The 20,474-nt window shown below is 39.7% G+C and overlaps 1 protein-coding gene across 3 annotated transcripts in view; it reads right to left on the bottom strand.

The window, feature by feature from the left end:
- cadm1b (cell adhesion molecule 1b) overlaps positions 1–5,414 on the bottom strand; it is a 158,053-nt gene extending 152,639 nt beyond the window's left edge. For 2 of the 3 annotated variants that reach the window (XM_061046684.1, XM_061046686.1), the window contains exon 1: positions 5,280–5,414. In XM_061046684.1, coding sequence (XP_060902667.1) covers positions 5,280–5,355 — 76 coding nt within the window. In that variant the 5' untranslated portion in view covers positions 5,356–5,414. The remainder of the gene's footprint in view (positions 1–5,279) is intronic. The other variant, XM_061046685.1, reaches the window with a different exon arrangement.
- Between the last annotated feature and the right edge of the window lie 15,060 nt (positions 5,415–20,474).

Genomic DNA, 20,474 nt, shown 5'->3' with positions numbered 1-20,474 from the left:
TTCTTGTTTTACAAAGCATATCTGCCCAATGGATGTCTTCCTTTAGAAAGTACTGTGCGTCTAATGCTCCGCAGCCTTAATGGAGGCTTGTAATTGCTCCATCACCCGTACTAATGTGCACTCTCTGCCCTTTTCCAAACAAAAACATTACATTTGCTGTATTTTTTTCCACTTCATTGTAGGCTTGATTGTCATTGCTAAGCATGGTATCCAAGAGAGTGAGGTCTCTCAGATTCAGGGAACACAGAGAACAATGTCATATTCATAAGCAGAGACATCAGCTCTCCTCCTCATTACCACAGCAGCGTCATGAATGGAAGCTTCTGTCCTCACCGTCATGAAAGAACCTGTCATCTGTCTGTTTCTCCTAATTGACTGTTTACTACATTTTCACACAGACGGATGGACAGAGACACATATTTCAGATCGTCAGTTAGACACCACCGTACAAATCGCTTACCCAGCAGAAGAAATAAAATCCTCTTATTTTTAAAACATCTTTCAAAGTGATGAAAATGTCTAAAGCAGTGCTCCTGTGACCTCGACAAAACTAGCAGATACAGTGTTTACTCCAAGGTCCCACTATGTGGAGAAAAACCCTTGTACCAAGCACCCAAGGTGATGTTCCTGAGAGGAGATTGGACCCTTTCAGAAGCAGAAAAGTGTATTAAGTCAAGGATAAAAAGAGTTTTCTCTTTTTTCCCCACCACCATTGAGCGCCACAACCAACTTCTCTCAGGCTAACTCGCCGCAGCCTTTGACCTGTATGGACAAACACCAATCTGCTATTCACTTCTAACTGCAAGGACCCTCTGCTTTCACATCCTGTTCATAAGAAATCTCAAAAAGTGGGAAGCATGATCGCGAACACAGTGTTAATGGTTTGAATACATTCAATTTACCAGCAAGAACTTCACACACGTACACAAAAAGCAGAAAACCCAGAGCCTGGAGGTGTGGATAGATATCCACATGGCCTCCATTGTTACATCTCAAACCAGTGGCTAAGTTCCTTCCATGCATCAGCTGCCAATTGTCTGCAAGCCCCTCGCTTTTTAACGGTATGATTAGCTGCCACCACATAAAGTAGTGCCATGCATTATCTCGCAATTAGAGTGGGGCTTATTAAGCAGAGTTTAATGTAAATTTAATGAGCAATAAATTCAATTTCTTTAAATAGAAGAGTTTATTATTCTTACAAATGATGTACTGTGCTGATCTCAATGTACAGGCGATGAAATACTTCACGAGCGGGGCACATATCAATGGGCCATTAAGTGGGGTATTAAATTTATCCTGAAACATGGTACGGCACGGTGAGAGCTATTTTACACAGATGGAGGAGAGAGATGACTTTGGTTTGCTACAGAGGGAGTGCTGATGTGCTGCGTGTGGTTCTGATAGCGCAGAAACAATTACATCATTAATTAATTAGTATATCCGGATCCAAAAAATACAAATGTCATATTTTCTCTACCTCATGTAACAGTAAAAAGTTGAAGTTTTCACTCAAATATGACGTAATTAACTCAGCTTTCAGAAACAGGATTTTATCATTCACACTTGCACAAAATGTGAGAACGCAGCAGGATACAATCAGGAGTATTCACCACGAGCAAGTGGGAGGGGGGCGGTGATGTTTATTCCCTGCTGTAAGTGCATGACCATAGACTAAATGTACGTGACCGGTGTGATATTGTGATTCTGTAAAACTAAACGTAACATTGCTATGAAGGTAAATATTCTCAATATGCTTCATCTTTCACTTCCGCGTCGTTCTTTTTACACCATGTCCTCCGCATGACAGGGACAGTCTCTCGCTATGCAGTGCATGTGTGAACAGCCACATCAGGAGGATTTCAGGCGCAGTCCTTCTGAAATTTGCATTTAAGTAAAAACGTTGGTGTACTCTTACTTAAATATTTCAATCTTAACTGACTTTGTAGTTCTACTACGAAACTGAAGAGGTTTCATTTGCAGTTGGTCGTTACTTTGGAGAATAACTATTTACACAGAAAAACAGCTATCGTCCTTTAAGTAGTTCAACGTTTGACACTTTAAAGCTGCTGCGAGGAACTTTTGGTTTGTGTTGATTTTGGCGCCCCCATGTGGACACAGCAGAATGTCTTATCTGTGCTGATCTTGTCCTGTTACATGGTAGATGTTTATCATTTACCTTTATTAATTTAAATATATCACTCACTGAGAATCTTTGCTGTGTGGAAAAATTGCTGTCCGGGTCTCATCTGACACTTTCACAGGCATTAAAATAACTATCCAGAAATAATCTGTATTTTCACTGGTAGTCTGGTTTTCTTTTGTAGCTCAGATGGAGCCATCAGTATTCAACTCAATCTTTTCAATAACCAGTTAAAGCTCCTCACAGGAGCTTTAAGTGTGGATTGCGTCTTTTTAATTTGGGTATTTTACTTAAAATGCAATATTTATACTGCTGCTTTGCTACTTTTACTCCTGTAAGATCTACATTTCTAATTTGATAAGCCTTTGTTATCTGCTTCTTGTAATAAATGTATCTTCAACAAGCAACTGAAGTACACATACAGGTATAAACATACTTCTTTTGGACACAAGTAGAGTCTTCAAATACTGACAGTGTCTCAGGAATCATAATGTCTCTCACACAAACAAAAACAAAGTAAACCTTTGCATTTGCACGGCCCTGCAGCCTTTTGAAGAACTCCCAATGTAAACCCCTCTGCGACATTATTAGATGTTCAGAGCACCTGCTCAGAGGGACATGGCCTAAAAGAAACAAAGATCAAGACTGCCAAATTCAGCGTGACACCAAAACTCTATCTAGTTACCAATTTATCTTGAATTTCAATCGTAACCAGGTTCTTTTTTCGCTTTACACTTAACTAACAGGCAGTTTCACATTAACATGAAAGTCAGAAAACAGAATATCCTGTGTGTCTGTTTGTATGGGGGCCAGGAAAAGGGGCATCAGTATTCAAACACCTGGAATGAGAACACGTTGGCACCACTGACATAAAGAAAAGCAGCTCAACAGTTGAATGATAACTGAGGAAATAAACACTTCCAACCACCAGAACACACACACACACTCACACACACAGTGGAGGCAAACACAAATTGAGGGCAGAGCAGCACACTGCTCGCAGATTTGAGCGGTATCTGTTTCAAAGCCAGAGCCCACCGTAAGCAGCAAGAGATCTTCAATTACTCATCGAGTCACGTGCCAGCTGGCAACCAAGAGACCCGTAACAACTGTACGTTTCCTTTTGTTTCTCTGAGATGCCGTCCTTCAGCGGCGCCTTGAGGCTTCATGACAGCTCGTATTGATCCACTTCACCATCACTCAGCCCTGACGAATGACTGTAAGCTGGCACAGAGCAGGATTATGCAACCTTCTGAAATTTGACCATCTGATCTGCTACAACAGGCCGAGCCCTGGGAGAAGCAGGGGAGCGCTGTGCCACTAGAGAGAACCTTTTTGTTCAGATGCAAAGTGTTTCAGGGTTTCATAACAGGACGCACAGCAGAGATGTATCACTCCCTCTGCATGCCTTTAAGAACAACAAACCCCCGAATCTTTCTGTTTTCTTTTATTAACCCTGCTCTCCTCTGTATCCTTAGACTAAACTAAACACCGCTCGTGTCAAGCAGTATCCAGTTAGTGGGACTCTTCCCCTCTCAGCAGACAAATCGGATTGTGGAGCATTAACAAAGAAAAATTGGAGGCTGTCAAAAAGCAGACTGTCAGCACTTCACAAAACAACAGCCGGGGCCCTTCCTTTTCTTTGCTCCAGGCAGCATCTGGCACAAACACAATCAAACGAATGAAAAACCTGAGGTCAGATCACCGTCTCCTGTTTGGGGGATTTCAAATGCTGCGTCTCTTTTACTGAAGGTGCACCTCTGCGCTTTGAGCTCGAGGTTATTGTGCATTCAGGATGGATTCTTTTATTTGACTGAGAGGTTAATTAACTTAATGTGACAAGGAGGCGCAAGACAATGCTGTAAATGTCATTCAACTGCTATTCAACACGAGCCGTAATAAATTCAACAACTGGGAAATAAAAGCAGGAAGCTGGTAGATCAGGTTACCGATCTTAACACCCACTACACAGACTCAAACAAACACACATCAAACAAACACACGCAGTTTTTGATGACTTTCTGCAGACCTGTTGATGGCTGATGCAGGTACCACTATTGTAAGCTACACTGCTTGGCATCATCGAGAAGAGAAATGAAACCGCCAAGAAGTCCCAACCCAAGGAAGTGCAAACCTTTTCAACGCAACTGTTGCATGCCGGGGTTTTTTTTTTTTTTTTTTTTTTTTAAATAACCCGGAGGAATAACAACACAACATATCCATCTTACACACTGGGAGGGATTTAAAGCGGCTGCAAAGTGACATTTGACCGCTTTACATGCGTCAGTTATTGACAACGGGAACGTTTTCCAGGAATAAAAAAAAAAGGAGGGAGAAACACTGACGCATGTAACTGATGCAACAGCGGAGGGATAACGGAGAGGGAAAATGCAATGGTCCTGGTTTATCATGCAGCAGATTTACATCTCTGACAGGAGGAGAAGTGAAGACTGCGGACTGGAACACACACACACACACGCACACACACACACACGCACACACGCACACACACACACACACACAACTCTCTGCTATCGGAGGCTGCGGTTGTGCGGACAGAGGACACTGTGCGAGACGAGAGCTGCAATGCGTGTTTTTGCTCCAAAGATGCACGTGAAGCTCACACTTGAGAGATTTGGAGTCACTGTTGATGAGTTGGGAATAGTATGCGGAATCATCACTAATGGAAAGGAGTGCGTTTGAGTCGTGTTGTGTCATTTAAGAGGCACGTTTCAGTGTGCAATGCATTTAACTTGCCCTTTAGGTTATGTACTTGTACGTACATTTCGCACGATTATCACTAGGGATACTTTAACTGCGCATACGCAATTGTGAAGCATTCGCGTTACTTTTGTTACAGCCGTCCTCCGTAGCCTATATAATGTAGTAAAAAAAATCCAATAAATGTGCGATAAAACCGCGAAATAAATAGCCCAACAATCCCGAAGAACCAGCGTGGAAATTGTGGAGTCCAAAGCGACAGAAAGTGATGCTGAGATTCGTGGGGAAGCTTGTGCGCATCCAGCGCGCAAAACGCAACACAACTTCTCCCCGCTACTCTCCCGGCTTTACTGCTGTGGAGGAAGAGGAGGAAATACTGACTCCCAGACCAAAATAAAATAAAGCATTCAACTCTTACCTTTTTGCAGAAACGCCGACAAAATCACGAAAACCGAGAGAGAAATAGCGAGAGATCCGCTCCCCGTGATCGCCATGTTGGACACCTGCTTGAGACTGGCGGCGCTAAATCACCTAGAGACGGCCATGGGATGAAAATGTAGACACATGAGAGGAGGAGGAGGGAGGGAGGGCTCAAGCAGGGAGCTTGCGATCATATTGGGCTGCATTATGTTGCAATGACATCTAGGCCTATAAAATGATATAGGAATATTACAGTGGCATTGGGAAGAATAAAAAAAAAAGAAATGTCAGAACTGTAATAGATTGCCAGTGAGCACAAAAGGCGCACAATAATTCCCACTAGGAGTATAGAAGGAATATTACTGTGATGCCATGGGAAGTGTAAAACACACTGGAGCGCGGTGAGGTAACCATAAACTCACCAGTGAGAACCACACACACTTTATAGGAATATTAGAGCCATTTTCTTTTATGGTTATAGGCTGTTAGTTCATGAAAGTGAGACCAACGCACCCTCAACTCGCCGCATCGAGGGTTTTTTTTACAGCTTGAGCACAAATAATTCTGTGCTGAAACCGCATTTAGTTTGTGTTTATTATACAGTTGTGAGGCCAATATCGATATAAAGGTGCTGTTTGTTAAACGGAGTGTGTATTGCAGTCTGTTTGAGGCTGCCTGTTAAGAAGCGGTGCGCCTATTTCACACGACAGAAACACACATTTATGCACTTGCTCAGTTGGACTGTAACAACAGGTATTCAGGGGGGCTTTGTGGTATTTGAAAGAAATCATGAAGACATCGGACTGGATGTGGCACCACAGCATTAAACACAGTTTCATTCAAAGTGAAGTCAGTAAAGTTTTGTGAAACTCTCTGAATCAACCGTGTTCAAGCCTACTCATAGAGCGCCCCCGTTGCCTTGAACTGGGTATTGCAGCTTGTAATTGTAGCTGACACGTGCTCAAAAGGTGACACGCTTCTAAAAATTGAAATGAAGAAGAAAATTCACATGCTAAAATAACACCTCCTGACTGGAAATGAAATAGAGGAGATTATTAATAAGTGTGACCAGATGAACTGTCTCTGTATCTGGTCTTGTTTCAGCTTCCCGTACTTATTCTCACCTGGAACAGTACATTTGGAATATCTTCTGGGAATTTCGCAGAGCTACAGAGGAGCAGTGCATGACAACGTTGAATCTCATTTCCCTCCTTCATTGTGTCAAAACAGCACAAAGGCTGCTAATTGCACAATCTATTCTCTGAGCCTGCGTGTCAGTCCTCATTCCATGGATGAGTAGATAGCATTTAGAGCTTCACTCCGATGCTTCGGCCGTCCCCATCGCTACAGATTGAATTCCACACATCAAATTTATTTCAGATGTTATTATCTGTGGCAGCTTGCCAGTTCTGCCTGCCACTCACACAATGTCTCCACAAGGTGTTTTCCCCTCACAGCGCCGGCCTGGGCTGCTTTATTTTCAGACGGCATAGCATCGGTCTGCACCTGGTGGAGACATTCTCAATAAGTTATACTTCCATGCTTTGTCGCTCCTGTTTCTCAAATTTGTAACTTTTCTTTTGCAGATTTGTGATAATTTTGTCTACAAAATTCATTTCTTTACAGCCCAAACTTTAGTTTTTTGTTATTCTCTGGTGAATCGATCCACCATACTGCATGGTATTTCCTTTGCTCAGGAGAATAGATGGGGTTCCTGGGTGTCTCTGAGAAGAGATGCCCAGCGTCCCTGTCTCTACAAGCGGGATGAATAATGGATGGAAATGGATCAGATGACTGAACTGCTTCATCTGGATCCTCTGTAGTAATGTCCAGTCATATGTCTGTGTATGGCAGGAATGTGTGTGTGTGTGTGTGTGTGTGTAGGCTATGTATTGTATAATGTGAGGAATGTGCATGCTGCTTGAAAATGGTATTCATTGTGGAGATCTGGTCACACACTGAACACTGGCGGTGCCATTTAAAGAGGGCGGCCGTCAGCATTTTCTATTTAAATTAGCGGGGAAAACTGGTAATAAAGGATTCTCGCCCGGGCTCTTTCTCAGCTAATGTTTGATTAGAAATGCAATGGTTTTAAATTAAGATTTCTTTCTCCCCCTTGGTATGAAATCAATCAAATTAACGGAAATTGAATTATTTGAGATGGTAATCTATTTAAGCAAACCGCTCACCATGAAAATGTTTTCCTCCTGTTGTGAACGGAGGAATAATTGAATCAGACCCTGGTAAGTGACCCCCAATGGCTGAGCAAGAACAAGGCTTATTGAAATGAAATGTAGATTTTCTCATGCTTGGACCTTGTAAACGAGCACAGAGGGGTAAGATGCAATTTATCTCACATATGTACAGAGAATCATGTGTGTATGAAATGGAACAGAGCAGGACTGAACTATAGTGCAGAATAATGGACTGTAATCATGTGTGCAGAGATGTTTTCATGCAAGCTTCTGACCTTATCTGTGCACATTTTTTAAATGTAAAATGTAATTATAAAATAATGCTGCACATTTCCGTCTATTTTCGCCCCATAGCAAATTACAAGGAAATGATTTTCCAAATATATCACCACAGGTCATCAATCCTACATGCCTTCAAGGGATGAGACATGTGCACACAACTGGTTTCATGCTGTTTTTCTGTGACACACTAACATACAAAGTAGCAGCTTGGAACGCTCATGTTGAGAAAGAAACTTCTATATCTGCTGCAGATACATTTTATAGAAAATTATAGTATTTAAATGTTATTATATTGGACTGATTTAATGATTGTAGTAACCAATGTTAACTAGCTTCTTTGCTAAAGAAAGCAGAAAGCATGTCTTGCACTATTACATACTGTATTCCGAGTATCTGTCTCTTTAAATCAACAGCGTTCAGTGTTTTTTTTTTAATCTTAATCAACGCCGTAAAGTAATGATCTCCATCATTCTCTGTCTCTTCTCCAACAGAAAACATGTGATTTCTGGATTGTGAGACACATGCTACACCTTTTTACCAGGCATTGCATGCAGAGGCAATTTTGCATCCCACTGAACCTGCAGACATGCAGCTGGTGTTTGTAATAAATCACAAGTCACATGGCACCTTACAGAGGCTTAATAGTTATAAATTTATCAGGGTAGAGTGTATATATAGGTTGACTGGATGGTGTGTGTTTTTTTAATCACAATATGTATGGAAGAGTAATATTGTTAATATAAGATTGAACTCTGGAACACTTTCTGCGTCTGAAAGCATGGTATTGACCCTCTTTCACCTTTTTATCTCATTCAAGTGTCTATTCAACAAAACACACCGACGGCCATCTTTTTCTGCCTGAAGTCGCCCATAGAATGTATACAGTCAAAGATACTTTAGTACACCTCCTGGAGGACAACATTAACGTGATCATTTGGATCAAATAAAAACAACATTTCATTTACTCATAAACTCAACTGATTGTGTATATGTAAGTGTATCTGTAATTATTAAGGCTAACACTATAAAGCAGAAGATCAATGTTTCAACCATGCCTTTTGTTGCTTTTAGCCAAAACTGTTTAAAGGTGACTTCTGTCCTTCATAACATTAACCTTTCATATTCTACACTATTTGATCTGTTTTCCAATCTTTAAGTCAAGTCAAGTCAAGTCAAGTTGATAGCACATTTCAGCAACAAGGCAATTCAAAGTGTTTCACACAAGACATCGAAAGCATCAAGACAAAGAGAAAAGGAAATATTGAAATAAAACATTTTAAAAATCACTAAGCAAACCATGAAAAATCCCAGAAAAGATGAAATGTGAAAATATGAAATTAAAATAGAGAAATCCAACCAACATTTTCAAAAGATATTATTCACTACTTTAAGCTTCTCTTTAAACTGTTTATTGATAACTTTACTACTTCAACTGTTTATCCATAAGGTTACATTTTGCATCCATCTGAGAGGGCAACCGGTTTAAATATTAATCTGTTATGACTGTTGTTTCTCTGACTGTTTATCAATTCATTTTATTTCGCTTTATTAAGCCATTTAGAGTTTAGACATGATACGTTATTACTTCTATGTGACGCCATGTATCAGGGGCATGTCCAGACTTTTCTGACTGAGGAGCCGGCTCACCAAAAATATATTTATTGGCAGGAAGGTTGTTTACCAATTGTGTTTGTTTCTTTTTTAACCAATCACGTATCTTCTAATTTGAACACTAAAACCACTGCTTTTAAATCATTTTCAGTTTGAATCATTGAACCATTTATCATCCTGCATTAAGCTGAGGCTATACTTGAACATGTATATTCTTGTATTTTAACTCGTAGTTTCGACTGGTTTGATTGTCTGCTCGTTTTCACAAAATCATATCGTAACTGTGGTTCTAAAGTGAGCTAACTCGATTTTTAATTTTTATTCATTTCCCCCCCTCCAGAACATAATAATGCCTGTCTTTATTGGAACAATGGGCAAATGCAGGATTACACCAATAAATATTGTATTTATCTTATACATATTAAACCAGGGTATAAACAGAGATCTGTTTGAGGGCAGTCCACTGTGGGTAAGATTACAGAGTTTTAAATGGATTATTAAGGGAAATGGATTAACTCCTGGGATAATGCAATATTAGTGCACAAAGAGATGATCATAATTATGGGTAGAGGACAATACCTCACCAGGGATTGTCACCCTTTACAACCCACGGCCAAACATGTGTTCAGCACAAAAGCTTGTGAATAAAAAGGAGACACTATGGTTATGCGTTGCCATAGAAACTGTTGATACATGGCTAGCTAAGCTTAACTGGAATTATTAGCACAGTGTGAACGCTTGGCCTGAAAATACATACATAAGGTTGAGTGATCAGTATAATGCTGGGCCAGGATCATTAGCATCAAACTGTCCACGAACATTTCTGCTGGGAGCCAAACGGCTGCTGGCTACCTGCTGTGAATGAAGAACACCAAGCCTGCTATTAACCACATTAGATCAGGAGGGACATTAATGACATCAAAGCAGTAATAATGTTATACTAATACACATGTGTAGAGCAAATAAAACCCTGTTGGACACTTAAGACCGAAGCTAAACATTTCATTAACCAGGGCTGTCGCATTGAAATATAAACTGAGAGTTGCCTTTTCACAAGATTCAGTCAGTGTCAGGATATTTCAGCATTTCCTCCAGATACGTTTGATTCTCAGGAGGATTACTGCATATTTGCATATTAATTAGGCAGAAGAATCTCATAAACAAAGCATGCAGGAATGATTTGGCACACACGCCATATTGATTTACAAGACAACTGGTTTCACAGAGGCCATTTCATTTTTAATGGTACTGCAGCACATATACTGTAGGTTCAAATCCATGTCATCAGCAGACACACAGAATTAAATCCCCACGTCCCAGAGGTGCTGTTCAAAGAGCTAAACCTGCCTGAGATTTCAGATCAGGAGTCTGAATCCTGACGGGGGCTCTGCAAGGCCGAGGAACATTTAATCCATCAGACAATTCAAATTCAATCACAAAATTAAATCAAGTCAGTTTTATAAAATGTGTAACTACCTAACAGTCTTATAAAACCACTATTCCCTCCCCTGCTCTGTGCTTACACACTGTAAAAATATAAACCAACAACCAACTGAGCTGGAATCAGACCTCAGAAAATCCAATAAAATGCTTTAACCTTGACAGTGCATGTAGCAATCATCTCTAATCCTATTGGACGCGCAAATTAGTCTCTAAGACTGAGCCTCAACACATCAAAATTATTTCATTTTCAATTACTGAAATCAAAGACACAGTAATATGGCTTAGGGATACCCAATCATGTCTTAATAAAACATTTTTTTTTACAAAATGCAAATGTTGTGGAAACAGGAAGGTCAATATCTTTCAACCTGTTTAATGGGACCAGTTTATTTGACAAACAGACTGCCTCATTTCAAGCAGTGCTCTTCATTAAACTCTCCTTTGTAAAGTCAGAGAACAGTTTGTACTTGCTTCATATGCATAAAGAAATGAGAGGCTTTCAATTGTAATAGACAAAAAAGATGGTATCGTTTGATCTACTCCACTGGCCTGTCGTTGATGTTTTTTATTGACTGCTACGACTGTTTGACCCCAGACTACATTACAGCATTAATTGAACTCTCAGATCCAAAGAGCTCTCTGTGAGGTCTCCCAGCCTTCATTAAAAACAAATTTTGGCTGAAAATGTGGCTTGAAAAGACCCTAAACTAAAGATAACATGTAAGACCACCAGGCGTTGTATTCTCATCAGTGCAATCTTTTGAATGAATCAAAGTTGAGCGGAAATTTTTGGTTTCTTTACATTTTGCTGAGTAAGCCTTATGGAAGAAGGCGTTTGAGTTATTATTTCAGCCTTAATTTGATGGTTTAATTAGATAGTTAGTGGCCTGTAAACTGTTAAGTGGGTTTTATAGTGTCCTAATTTGTATGTAAATTTGCTTTGTTATGTTAATAAAAAACGACACTGTCTTATGCTTTCTCTGTTATGCTGAGCAGGCCTTAAAGGAGGGCTGGAATTAGAGGCTCTTTTGTGCTTGATATATGTACTACTTAAATCTTATTCAGAGATTTTTTAAATTCTGTTCAACTTTCGATAACAATGTGATGACTGCATCTATGGATTTCTGCATTCTACTTTTTGTGTTCTATTTGAAACATCTCGTTTCAGTCACTCATGGCTTTCTGAATGGCACTACCCGCGCTTATTACACACCTGCCCCTGATTGCATCATTAGTCAACCCTGTTTATCTACGCCAAAGTTTCCATCCTTCATCACTGTCTGAAATGGTTTCAGAATACCCGGATGTTTTTTTCCTTCTATGAATTTTTTGAGCTATTTCGCATTATTTGGGCCAAACTTGGGCCGCTCGCTTCGAGGACCTCAACCTCCGCACATGGGGCGCACGCCCAAACCACTCGCCTACCGGCACACCTATTCAGCATATTTTAAAGCAAAAATAGTTGACAGGGAACATTGGTTTAAGTCTGCCTCAATACAGATTACATGGCAAAAAGAATGGCACTTTATAAGGTAATCATACTTAATGTAGAGAAGGCAAGCATGGAAATAACGCCTTTGATAAAAACTGAAGAATAAAAAAGAGGAGGGGAATTTAAGAAATAAGATCAGAGAGGATAAAGTCATGTACAGACTGTTGTTGTACCTACAAAATGAGCTTCAGCCCTGCCATAGCACTGTTGCATTCCCTGTAACAATACAATAACAATATATCATCCAGTTGCAATAATTCATCCCATACTACAAGGCGACTAGTAATTCACTTTTTAAATCAGTCCTCTGTGTGGAGGACACAGCTCATCGAGCAACAGTCTAGGCATTACAGATTAGTTTTCCTCCCCTGTGTTTAAAAAGTTCCCTTATTTAATAAGTGAATGGGAGCTGCAGAGAGAGGCTTTTTATGGAAGCAGACAGGATTTCATCAGGTGTGAAAAGCAGTGTTTTAGCCCAGCTTAATTGGGTCTCATATTTTTTTATTTCTCTCTTTCTCCCTCTGTTTCACTCTATTGGCATGAAAGGGTCAACAAGCAAGTTTCAGCTAGTTAGGTGTAATCATTTATTTTTTATTTTTTGCTCTTTCAAATCTGTAATCACAGTCATACAGCTGTATCTTTTCTCCACAGTGGAGTTTATTTTGTTATACTGATTCTATTGTATTTATTAATCCCCTTTACATCCATATTTCTCTTTATATTTACACACTGCTGGCCTACTCTCACATTGTCTTTAACCCTAAGTTACCCACTATTCAACCCACATCTGTATTTACATTACATGTATTGCTGCTGGTTTGTTGCTGGTTTGTCAAAGTTTCACTCTAATTGTCTCACCAAATATTATTTTGGGATTTTGTCCTTCTTGATTTCAACTGAATATAAATGAGACAACCTGAATGAGTCATATGTTTCATCTTGGATTCATCAAAATCACTAAAGAGTAGATTTGAAAACAGCCTGCAGGTCAAACCAACAAGTAAGGTTTTTTTTTTATTAGGTGTTATGTTTTTCTGTTAAAACCTAGCCCTTATTCAATTTGTTCAAATGTTTGAGCAAAATAAATGTGTACAACTATGATTGTGAGTAGGTTGTAAGTAATTGGTTTCAAAGAGCAGTCACTGGAGTTTGAATTGCAAATACTGCGAGGTTAAAGACGAGTCTACTGGTATTAAACCTACGATTTGATTTCCTGTAGCAGATGTCGTCGGATCTTTGTGTGTGTAATAAAGGTCTAAAGGGCGGGAGATGTGTGCTCTGGTTTAAAGTAGTTTGGTGATGTTTGATTGGATTAAATAAGGATGAATGAATCTTACCCCTATTTTTTTAATTTTCTTATCGGCTCTGAAAAATATCTTAAAAGCAACTAACAGAGACTTTAAAAGTATTTATTTGGATCTTTGACTGATTTCAAAATCCATATTAAAAAGTGTATTAGGAGCTGGCATCAGTTTCTTTTTTTGTGGTGTGAGGGGGGGTAAATTTTATTTTCTAGAGTAAGTTTGGTTGGTTACAAAGTAGCAAGTTCACATTTTGAAAGACATGTAGCTCATACAACACTAACATGGTTTATAAGATCTCAAGGCCACAGAGGAAACCACTATTCTTTTTGCACTGTGTCCTTCACAGCATTAAAAACAAACACACAGTACGTTTGTGCTGAAGTGTTAACTGATTGTTTCCTAATGAAAGGACTCCTCTCTGTCTCCACCAAGGACACATTTTGGATGGGGTTCTATTATCAGCATAGCAGCATTTTCTACCAAAGGAAAATGTGAAATGAATATGTAACCTGGAAGATTAAACTGCTTAGTTTTAATTCCATCTTTAAGTCTCAATTATTGGTTTATATTTAGATCTGGGAGGGGGGGGGGGGGGGGGGGGGGTCATCATGGTTTGGTTAGTTTCCCTCCAACTCAAACTAAGATAAGAAGAAACTTTATTTTCCAGAAACTCAGAGTCAACACTTGTTTTAAATACCAAAGATTGGCCACAGTTGTTTCTGACAAAATAAACACAAACTCATTTTCATTGTCATGTCTTCTAAATGGTTATGTTTTTCACAAGTCTTCAAGCTAGTTTGCACTCAAGGTGATGGATCTCCAATAAAATAATCATTTCTAGTTTCTATAGCATCGCACAATGCAAGAGGACAGTGTGAGTCATTGTCCATGAGAATGAGGCCAGTTATATAAAAGACCTTTATTTTCTTCACACTGTAGAAGCTCAAGAGCTGTCCCCTTTAAAAAAAAAAAAAATAGGTTTAAACAGAGGGGTGAGGCATGAAGTGCCACTGCTCTGTGTCCTTGATGTAAAGCTCCAAACAGGGAGAGCACGTCTTACAGTCACAGCACTACTGTTGTCTCTCCATAGGCAGAGCCCTGCAGTGTTGCGTGTCATTAGGCCTGAAGTGCACTGCAAAGATGCAAGTGACACAAGCAAAGAGGACGAGCACCAGTGAGCAGCCCAAAGGCAACAGCGAAATGTAGTGAATGAGTCTGTCCCCTCGGCTGTACTCTCGTCGCAACAGAACAGAGGACAGACTTTAGAGGAGGCTTGTGCTGTTGTCACTTAATATTTTATAATGCACACGAACAGGGCCATCCTGTTATGTATACAACTGTTCACGATGTAGAGTTACTGGATCATGACCACCTGCGATACGTTTCAAATATCAGAAATACATCGTTACCTGCTCATAATGACTCAGTGTAATGAAGCAGACAGGAAATGACTGTAAATTAAAAGAGGCCATGTTTGAAATGAGACAGTATGAAGACTGAGGCGGTGCGATTGGTTTCATTAACTAATTTACACACTGAATTAGTCAAATCCCAAGCGGGGGGGGGGGGACTGACGGCCTGTGTTTACACGCTGACCCTAATTATCAAAATACTTCATTAGGAACATGCTCTGTCCTGGTATGTTGGCCTCATAATGTCCATCATGTTGGCGAAAATAAACACTAGTGAGGCTTATCAGAATAACAACATGTATAATGAGCCAGGGTTTCACTGAGCACATACTCACATATTTCCAGTATTTCCAAACCTCAGGATTTGGTCTTAATCATCTGAGCATCCACATCACGTTGCTTTGAACACACACAAAGCAACACATGAATATGAATGGAAACATGTACAGTAGCTCAGTCTGTAGGGACCGGGGTTGGGAACGGGAGGTCCCACTGTTCAAGTCCAATTATGGACCAAGTGTGGAAGTTCGGCTAGTTGCCGGAGAGGGGCCAGCTCACATCCTGAGCACTGCCGAGGTGCTGCTGAGCAACGCACCAAACCCCCCACTGCTCGGGCGCTCGTTCATGTGTGCAGCCCCCTGCCTCTGACATCTCTCCATTAGTGCATGTCCACAGGAACATGTTTGTGTATTTCAGCCTATTTAACAACAGAATGAAAGCATTACATTTCCCCACAGGGATAAATAAAGTCCATCTTCTCCTTCTATTTAAACCTCTAAAGAATATTTCTCAGACTTAATGTCTATTGAACAGACATCAAATGAAATGAAATCAGCAATTAGCAGAGTAAATCATTTAAATTTCACAATATTGACTAGTCTTTGAATTCAATCTTATTAGACTGGTTTACCTGCAAAGACTGAAGGTTGAATACAAAAGAAAAAAGAAGAAAAAAAAAAGAAAATATTTCAGTAAAAACTTCTTGACCAAACATAAGGTAAGGCCATCTGTATTGTCATGGTGAGCCATGCAGGCCTCGGCTTAGATCTCTGCTGTGCTCTCATCCTCCGACTGGCCCCTGATACTGACTTTCTCATTCTCAACCTGACCTTTGGTTTGATGTCTTCCAGCTGGAGGTCCAGTGGGAGGCTTTAAAGGTGAGATAAAGAAGTGGATTCTGCTGCCGGATATGAATTGGCTTTTGCTTTAAATCTGCACAGGCCCTAATTGCAATAGTTTGATGGCGCTTTGTACACTTTTTCTTTTCAATAGTTTCAAATGGCTATCCTTAATTAAATGCTTGATAAGATAATTATTCAATTATTGTTGAGGTTCAAAAATACACTTCTCTCTGTCGTGCTGTTTTGGTAAAGCTGAAGGAAAGTCGCCATGATCTCAAGTCCACCACTGGTGAAATTAAAATATGTATGAGACTGCTGCTGTTTTCCAGAAAAAGAAACTGCTGCTTCAGAAGCACGGACTATTCACTTCTAATTTTCAGATACAACTAAAATGTTTGATTTAATTAAAGGAAATAGAGTCAGCCTGCACAATTCTTCCAACTGGTTTAACGGTTTAAAAACGTTTCCTTGTGGTTACACTGCACTACTCAGTATAAGCATGAAGAGAAAAGGAAATCCACTTTAAGTGATGTGTAGTGCAGAAAAAATAAGACGAGGAATTTGGATTGCGAGTGGACAATAAAATGGCCTCACACATTTACCTCCCCATTCTCTCTTCCTGAGTCTCTTTATATGCACTCTTTGACAGATTTGCTATTTGATTACAATATTGAACAATGTATTTGCACATAATAGATCGTGCAATCTAAGTCTTGAGCATGCACACATTTTCTAAAACATCCCCATTGTAGTAACCCTGTAGTAACAGGGTGACCAGAAATCTGTGTACAATCTGTGTCTTTGAATTTAAACCTGAAAGTTGTTTCTGGACCAAGAAACAACCAGTGGTAAACCAACAAAAAGATAACATGACAGACAATAATCAGCCCCGCCAGCTCGTCTAAAAACTCATTTTAACTCAACAGAGAACATTTCTCTTGCCAAGCTTTGTTTCTAAAATTGTTCGAGATTTATGCGTCTGTATTTGACGGAGAGAAAATGAGCTAACCTGTTCTAATCTACACTAAGTGAGGAAATGAAATTGAATTAAATATGCTCTTCCCTCTTCAGTGGAACTTAATAAAACCCATCATAGCTCATACGCCATCAATGAATGTTCAGCTGGGGATGCATTTGGTTTTATATTTCCTCTGTGTGAGATAACAGGTCACTCGGAGAAATAATGATGAGTCTAAGACATCCATTTTATTCTCTGTTCAAACCTCTGCTCATCTGTGTTGGTTGAACAATGATTGATATGATACAATTCCTCCACGTCTGCCTTTAAATATTGATGTTTATACTATAAATCACTGTAACTGTTTTTATCAATGATCTCAGCAGCAAGATCAGATATTCAGATCGTATAGGTTTATGTACAGACAATTTAAAACAATACATATAATATGCCACACTTTGCAAAAAACACATTGTTATTCTGAAATCCTCTATGTTCCTTCAGGGACAAGCTACGCAAGCTCTCAGAAGTGTCTAAAAATCCCCAAATGTACTCAAAGACGCGTTGTAATACTTTACAAATCAGCCTGTGGCTTGACAAGATGACACAGGCTACAACACACTGCTTCATTCAATAATACAACCAGATCCGAAAAAGTTGTGTTAGTTCTCCCCTAACTAGACGGCTCTGTCCCAAGATAGATCTGAGATAACATGTTTAGAATAAAACGTAGTATTTCTCTTTATAAAACATCACATTTTCATCTGACTTTGCTCTAACTTTTTTTCCCCTTTCTTCAGAAAGAACAGATCTTATCCTCTTTAGGTCTTGAAAAAAATCCCTCTCACAAAATTGAAAATAATTTTTTGAAATCTTTGAAAGGGCTAGCAGGACTCTGTCCAAAGCCATATAAATATACCTACCAACAGCTCTAAAAGTCAGGAATAAGCACATTATAACTGGCAGCTGAATACTCACTGAACTGCAGTGTGAAAAAAAAAGGACAAAATCTCTCCTTTACACTCGTTTAGCCTTCATGCTTCGTTAAGATAACTGCTTCTTGCTACTACATAAATTGTCTAATCTTACTAACAAAAATCCTAAAAAGTATTTCACTTCGGAAATAAAAAATCAAACTATTCTTTTAGGTCCTGACAAGCAAATATGTGTTACAATCAGTGTGGTATTTAGATGCTGTAGTTCAATCAGGTTCGTTAAAATAGTAATAAATAAAGAACATGTCTTGGCCCACATACAGTATGTCCGCAGGATTCAACATCTGGACTGATGTGCGCCTGAGTGGTACAGCAGCAGAGCCCTTACCTGATTACAGCAACAGAGACCACGGTACAGCTCCTGTTTCTGCAGGTGCAGTAGTTCCAGTTGTTCCAAACACAGTGGGAAGTTATTGTTTGCTTGAATCCAGTTCATGCAGTCCATCTACAAAAGTAAAAATATCAACAATATATATATATATATAAAATTATACTGCTGCACAATTGTATTAAGTTATACTTGATGAATGTCCCACAAACATAATTTTACTGGAACAGCTTTATTAATCATATAAGATGTTGTATTTTGTCTGCTTTTCCACAGGATTACAAAAAAAACTCCAGGCGAAATGTTCTTGAAACTTTGTGGAAGAGTGAAGACGGGCAAAAGACAGCGCCCTTTAAATGTTTGGATGATCTCATGTAACACATTTAACTCAGAAACAAGCTATTTAAGCAGATTTAACTCACAAACAGGCCAACAAGAGACTGTATCAAATAAGTGGAAGTAGCTTATTGGTTTCAAAGTGCCTACTCAAACCAGTATTCTTTCAAATGGCGAGTAGGGGATGACTCCAATCCCACCTGTCCAGGGAAGACCATTGGCTCAAAGGGGTGTTAAAGAATGTTAAGGTGGAAAAAACATCTTTAAACCGAGGTGGTGGTCTGAGACAGTAGTAGTGAGTAGGGCAATACTGTTTTGAATTCTCTCCCAAAACAACTGAAGCCCCAGTCCCACCTTGGAACCTTGTGACTCCAACAACCCACAGATGACTTGGGTTGGGAACCAGAGGGTCGCCGGTTCAAGTCCCGGTGCAGACCAAGTATGGAAGTTGGTCTGGTAGCTGGAGAGGTGCCAGATCACTTCCTGAGCACTGCCGAGGTGCCCTTGAGCAAGGCACCGAACCCCCTCCCCACCATCAGCTCAGGAGCGCCCGCTGTGGGCCGCTCCGTCACTCTGACATCTCTCCATTAGAGCATGTCCATAGGATCCTGTTTCTGCATGTGTGTGTGTATTTCAGCCTATGTGTGTGTTCATGACTTACAGAGTGTAAAAACTGAAATTTCCCCTAAATAAATCTTAATCTTAATCTTAATGGCTGGGGGTGGTAACGACTCTATACAAGGCGAAACTAGGTTAACAACTCAGCTACAACTCTGATGTGAGTCATCCTTGATCATTAGCATGCTAATGATCCACAGAGGCTTACATTTCTAGCTCTGTCCGCCAGATAGTTTAGAACTGAAGGAGCCTTTCGGAGGAGACGCGAAACATCTTCAAGATCTTCTACCAGGCCAGTTGACCTTGGATCAGGCTTCAAATATACTCGATATGGTTTTATTTTTTAATAACATGCTGCTGCATTCATGTTCTTCTTTCAGTCTAAAGTATTAAGAATGTGTACATGGACGGTAGAGTGTTTTATGCTTTTTACAATAATAAGTTCTGTAATTATTACAAATTTAGAATAATATAAAGGTGCAAAGCTGAGCTACCTTCACTTCATCTATAGGCCATGAACACCTGTATAACATTATTTTTGTGGATAATATACAGTGCAGTGGTTTTTCTTGCAGATATGCTCATCATAAGGGACTGGACGTTTGGCCTTGGCCGATGTGTGGTGTCTCCCAGGGCCCATTCTAGGTTAATGTAGGACTAGATCAATTTATTTTGCTGCAAATGTAACTGAACCAGAATTATATTTCATGTATAATAGCAAAAGAATGAATTCTCCAGCTCATTCATCCATTACAAAGGTGCTTGCAACAGACTGCAGATATAATCACAATATCTGGAAAGCTGAATAGGGATTAATATGAGATATCTGTATTACAACATGTCCAGCTCCACAATCCAGCACCTGTCTATTTAACAGTCACATGCTGTTCATTAAGTCTGCCTTTTCTCTGTCACTCATATCTCACCATGGCCGTAACTCAGCTGGGGACACGGCTGATAACAGCACCATCACAGGCCTTTTCAATTAGTTTTTGAGATGAAAAATATATAATCCTCATCCTCCATGCCAGGATGCTTTTCCAGATTACAACACAGTCTGTATTAATCATAAAATTTATGAAGTCTGTGCTTGCATAG

Source organism: Labrus mixtus, chromosome 9 (assembly GCF_963584025.1).
Source record: "Labrus mixtus chromosome 9, fLabMix1.1, whole genome shotgun sequence".
Lineage (NCBI taxonomy): Eukaryota > Metazoa > Chordata > Actinopteri > Labriformes > Labridae > Labrus > Labrus mixtus.
Note: the sequence above shows the minus strand (reverse complement) of the source record. Positions and strands in the feature narration are given on the sequence as shown.